We start from the raw sequence: 5,947 nt of genomic DNA, 5'->3' as shown, positions 1-5,947 counted from the left end.
CATCCTGTGTTTTGGTACTCCTGCCCTGATCTCCTCCTGTATAACCGCTCCCAAGGACTTGGCCATGGCGTCTATAGACTCCAAGTGCTCCAGACAGTCCTGTGAGATTTTATAGCGGTCAAACCACACATTGGACAGAGCCCCCCGCATGGGTGTGTATGGCCTGAGGGGTCAACAGAAAACAGAACAAGATTCAACGTTTGGTTATGTAGCGAGGAAAGGTTGGGGCAGTGAGGGTCACATGGGAGGATGAGAAGATTTACCCCTTTCCACAATATCGTGCTGACCTGAACCACACTGTCTTGGAAATGATCTACTCACATGGTCCATTCATCTTGGCACGGTAGTGTGAAAAGGGTATTAGGCTATTTAGCCTATTTAAATTGCTGTTCAGGGCCCATATTCATAAAGCATCAGAATAGCATTGCTGATCTAGGATATATAATCGTAATCATTATTATCTAAAAGGCAAAACTGATCCTAGATCAACTCTGAGATGCTTTATGAATACATGCCCAGATGTTCTACTTGTCTGGGTTAGTTAAGGTATTTAAAAAATGACAGTTGAAGGGCTTTGTCTGTGTGTTGAGGAGGTGAGTATAATTTGTGGAATGTTCCAACAGGAATCTGTTTCAAAAACTTCGGAAAGTACAAGGTTGCCAGCTAACTAGCTGCCGAATAGGTATCAACTCACCACGTAGCTTATTCTTAATGTTTAGGCTACCAGAGTGAGGACAGACATTTTTCTGGAATAAATGAGTGAAAAACGTAATGAAATAGCCCGCTCCCTACCCTGTATCTTATTCTGCCGCTATACAACTTTGTTTGCGTTGTTTGTTGGCAACCTTGTTATTTACAAAGTTTTTGGAACAGTTCCTGTTGGAACATTCCACAAATTATACCCACCCGTGTTGAGGGGTTTCAGCAGCTTGACTGCAGGACTGTATATGGCATTTACCTGGCTAGGACTGTGGGATATACCACTCTGATGTGGGGGAAAGCCAGGTCTGGTACCGAAACCTCTTTGACCCATGCTCGCACTCCCTGTCCAGTGTCTCCTGCATGGCAGAAGTGAACAGTTAGCCAATATAACTGACTCACCAGTCACTAGGCTTACAGAGCAGAACCCTGGTGTCAATAACATCCCTTTCACATGTTTCTGACTGTTTTTGGCATAAACCGCATATTGAATAACATTGGTGATGCCACAATTATATTTTTTTGTTGTTGAGTTGCTCACATTTTTTTCCGATGAAAAGGATTTTACTATATTTGTTTTTAAATATTTGATAGATTATTTTATTTAACATTCATTTTATCACGGAGATATCAGATAAAAACATAGCATTCCGTTTTTTTCTCGTGATCAAGGCCAAATATTAAGTATCCTTAGAATAACATTTCCCACTGCTGACCACTCAATTGAATTTAACTATCTACGTAGCTACTGTTATCTACATTATTAATTTGCCACAGTAGGCCATATCATAATTCAGAGTTGCGTTGAAGCCACATAGTTTGTATAGTTATGAAGTTCAAAGACAGTCCTCTCTGTCCATCACAGTACAAAAGCTATCAGTATCTCATTTGAAGGTACTCTGGCTATGCTACAGGCTAAGCTAGCTAAAACTCCTAGTTATTATGAGGCTAGTTCAGCGTAGTTACTGTTGAATAAATGTCACTAAACATAGAGAGCATTGCAAAATGTAAACACCTGAGCCGTGTAATAAGATGACTGATGCAGTCTTTCCCCGTTGGAAATTCAACAAACTTATGTAGAAGTTTGCTGCTCCGTACGGCAGCCATGACTTCTGTTAGTGTCGCGCGAGACTACAGAGCAGACAGACAGACATCTGTGATTGGATAGACGCAGTGCAGATTACCAAAACCTAAACTCCCGATAGGTTGTTCGACTGCAAGCTTTGCTCCATCATGATGATGATACAAAGACTAGGGAATGTACGCTGCATGCGCGCATGCTCCAATGCGAACAGGTATTTGCTACATTATTTTAGTTTTGCTATGAAGGCAACATTTGATAAGTTACTACAATACATTTTCACTTCCCTTATGTAGGCTAATCATGTCAGAATTAATGGTCAAGGACCAATTTCCCCCTGATGCTATTTAGAGCCACAAAAGTATGAGCTTACGTAGCTCCACAAAAACTGATAAAGCACTGCTTGGTCCAGTGTTTCAGTGGGCTCTATCATGTGTGCAGTGATTAAATAATGGAATGTCTGGATCTACAAATCATTTTAAACACATTCTAAGGTCTTATCTTTTATAAACATAGGCCTGTTTTACTTAGATTCAGGTCATTTTTACTTGCCTTGGACCACACAAACTTTGTCCCAACCCTGACCTCCAATAATGTTGCAGAGGGATCAGCTTGAAAGTGGGTGGCTATCTTGCTGTGCCAAATACCAAAACTATAAACCCACTCAGGGGTCATTCCCTCCATTTTGTGTAATAGAACAGACCATAAATATTTCATGAAACTTTCACTAACATGTTTTACATGGGAAGCTCCCCTCTTTAGAATAGGCTGTTGATGTGAAACTTGATATTAGGCCTACATGTCTGGGTCAATGGTGTCTGTGCCATGTAACGCTGTTGTCCTTTTATTCCTTATTTGACAGGGCACAATGGTTGTATGACAAAGGAATGCACAGGTCTCTTTGGAGGTTGATGTGGAATACGGGGTGAAACATGACACATTCACTCAATCATTAACAAACTTTTAAAAATATATATTTTTAAATGTAATCAGTGAGCTCCACAAATTAGTGCTTTAATTGTTTTTATGATTATTTCTTGGTTTAAGTAGCTTCACTACGTAGACAGAGGTGAAATAAATATTCAATACATCTAATGTGGGTTTTGTGTGAGTTGTTCAAAATAACAAAATGTATTTTACGTTTAATTGAAGACCATTGTGTGGCCTTGTTATGGGATGGCACGCCGGAATGAATTCCCTCTGAGTGATTCATGCTGCTGACTGAGAAGTAAACTCACTGTTGTCTTTCAACCTGGACTCATGGGTAGACGTAACATAGTAAAGGTAAATCCGGGACACTCCAATAAGCATGATATGTTACGTTTCGTATGGTATGTATTCATTTGTGGATGTCCAACATCTATTTTGTATGATATGTATGTTACGAATTGCAATTTGTACAATATGTTACTAATTGCAATTTGTACAATATGTTACAAATTTGCAAAAAGTATGATATGTTCCAATTTGTTATGGCTAACATTAGCTAGGTGGCTAACGTTAAACTAGGGGTTAAGGTTGGAGTTAGGAGTTAGGTCAAAGGGTTAAGGTTACAGTTAGGGTTAGCTAACATGCTAAGTAGTAAGTAGTTGCAAAGTTGCTAATTAGCTAAAATGCCAAAGTTGTCCATGATGAGATTCGAGCACGCAACCTTTGGGTTGCTAGACATTCACATTATATCCCTTCCCATCCACCCTACTTTTGGCTTTGCCTTAAGTAACCTTATGTGTTATGTAACCATACCAAACATAGTATATTACACTAATTTGAGTGTCCTGGATTTATGTTTACTATGTTGCTTCTAGACTATGAGACCAGGCTGTGTCTTTAACCTGCATTGGGTGCTATGTGACAAGTATCTCACCTCACAGTTTATCGTCAGTGTTGTACTCATGTCCCTGTGCCTACCTTGCCCAGCTCTATCCTCACCTGCTTGTTATTGCCTATGATAGCATCTGGGTGTGTTGGTGTTAAAGTGTGTTACCTTGCTTCCGTGAGATACCCGTTGCAGCAGTGTCATGACACATTTGTGAGTTTTTGCAGGTTTAAACCAGACAGTGAAAAAACATGTTCTAAAGATAACTTTAGCACTCATACCCCTCCCCCTCACAAACAAGCACTCGCTCATTCAAATTCTAACTCAGGTTAACCTCTTTGTGCTGCAGGGGCAGTATTGAGTAGCCTGGATAAAAGGTGCCCATTTCAAACGGCCTCGTACTCAATTCTTGCTCGTACAATATGCATATTATTATTACTRTTGGATAGAAAACACTCTCTAGTTTCTAAAACCGTTTGAATTATATCTGTGAGTAAAACAGAACTCATTTTGCCGCAAACTTCCTGACAGGAAGTGGAAAATCTGAAATCGATGCTCTGTTCTAGGGCCTGCCTATAAATGTGCTTGATATGTATTAGTATACATGCACTTCATACGCCTTCCACTAGATGTCAACAGGCAGTGAGAGAAGAAATGGAGTGTATAWCTTGATCTGAGGTCGAATAAGACCTCTTGGCATGACGTGACACCAATTTCCTGTTTTCTGGAAGGCGCGAGAAGGGACAGGGTATTGCCTTCTGAAAAGCTGTCGTTATAGACGGCTAATATCTCCGGCTTTGATTTTATTTGATAAATATGACAATATCATCGTAAAGTATGTTTTTTCAATATAGTTTTATTAGATTATTGAAATTTTTTCGGGACGTTAGGCGTGTTGCGTTGTCTGCGTTTGTTCAGGAAGGAGAGCTTCGCGCCACTTTGCTAGCTTTCCGTGCTAATTGACTGGAGAAGAGAACATTCTAAAACCAAACAACGATTGTTCCCGACAAAGGACCCCTTGTACAACATTCTGATGGAAGATCATCAAAAGTAGGACCCATTTTATGATGTTATTTCATATATCTGTCGAACATGTGTACTATTAGTTTGCGCCCAGATTTTGGGCACTCTCTCGCTATAACGTAAGCTGGATGTCGTAATGAAGTTATTTTTAGAATTCTAACACGGCGATTGCATTAACCTATGTGCCCTATAAGTGGCTAAGTCATGTGGCTCATAGTAATAACTAATATCAATAGCACATACAGTGGGGCAAAAAAGTATTTAGTCAGCCACCAATTGTGCAAGTTCTCCCACTTAAAAAGATGAGAGAGGCCTGTAATTTTCATCATATATAGGTACACTTCAACTATTACAGACAAAATGAGAAAAAAATCCAGAAAATCACATTGTAGGATTTTTAATGAATTTATTTGCAAATTATGGTGGAAAATAAGTATTTGGTCACCTACAAACAAGCAAGATTTTCTGGCGTCTCACAGACCTGTAACTCCTTCTTTAAGAGGCTCCCTGTCTCCACTCGTTACCTGTATTAATGGACCTGTTTGAACTTGTTACAGTATAAAGACAACTGTCCACAACCTCAAACAGTCACACTCCAAACTCACACTATGGCCAAGACCAAAGAGCTGTCGAAGGACACCAGAACAACAAAATTGTTGACCATCATCACCCGGCTGGGAAGACTGAATTCATAGGTAAGCAGCTTGGTTTGAAGAAATCAACTGTGGGAGCAATTATTAGGAAATGGAAGACATAACAAGACCACTGATAATCTCCCTCGATCTGGGGCTCCACGCAAGATCTCACCCCGTGGGGTCAAAATGATCACAAGAACGGTGAGCAAAAATCCCAGAACCACACCTAGTGAATGACCTGCAGAGAGCTGGGACCAAAGTAACAAAGCCTACCATCAGTAAACACTACACCGCCAGGGACTCAAATCCTGCAGTGCCAACGTGTCCCCTGGCTTAACCAGTCCAGGCCCGTCTGGAAGTTTGCTAGAGAGCATTTTGGATGATCCAGAAGAGATTGGGAGAATGTCATTGGTCAGATGAAACCAAAATAGAACTTTTTTGTAAAAACTCAACTCGTCGTGTTTGGAGGACAAGAGAATGCTGAGTTGCATCCAAAGAAACCATACCTACTTGTGAAGCATGGGGGTGAAACATCATGCTTTGGGGCTGTTTTTTCTGCAAAGGGACCAGGATGACTGATCCGGTGTAAAGGACAGATGAATGGGGCCATGTATCGTGAGATTTTGAGTGAAAACCTCCTTCATCAGCAAGGGCATTGAAGATGAAACGTGGCTGAGTCTTTTCAGCATGACA

At 40.5% G+C, this 5,947-nt stretch overlaps 1 protein-coding gene across 1 annotated transcript in view; it reads right to left on the bottom strand.

Moving 5' to 3' along the window:
- The window catches only part of LOC112069656 (lysophospholipase-like protein 1), a 9,930-nt gene extending 8,088 nt beyond the window's left edge, over positions 1-1,842 (bottom strand). Inside the window, 4 exon segments of the mRNA XM_024137010.2 lie at positions 1-163; positions 959-1,058; positions 1,715-1,746; positions 1,748-1,842. The exon segment at positions 1-163 is cut by the window's left edge and continues 4 nt beyond it. Coding sequence (XP_023992778.1) covers positions 1-163; positions 959-1,058; positions 1,715-1,746; positions 1,748-1,806 — 354 coding nt within the window. The 5' untranslated portion in view covers positions 1,807-1,842.
- Between the last annotated feature and the right edge of the window lie 4,105 nt (positions 1,843-5,947).

The sequence above is a fragment of the Salvelinus sp. IW2-2015 genome, unplaced genomic scaffold (genome assembly GCF_002910315.2).
Source record: "Salvelinus sp. IW2-2015 unplaced genomic scaffold, ASM291031v2 Un_scaffold1069, whole genome shotgun sequence".
In the NCBI taxonomy this organism is placed as follows: domain Eukaryota; kingdom Metazoa; phylum Chordata; class Actinopteri; order Salmoniformes; family Salmonidae; genus Salvelinus; species Salvelinus sp. IW2-2015.
The sequence above is the reverse complement of the archived record's forward strand: the minus strand, read 5'-3'. Positions and strand labels throughout refer to the sequence as shown.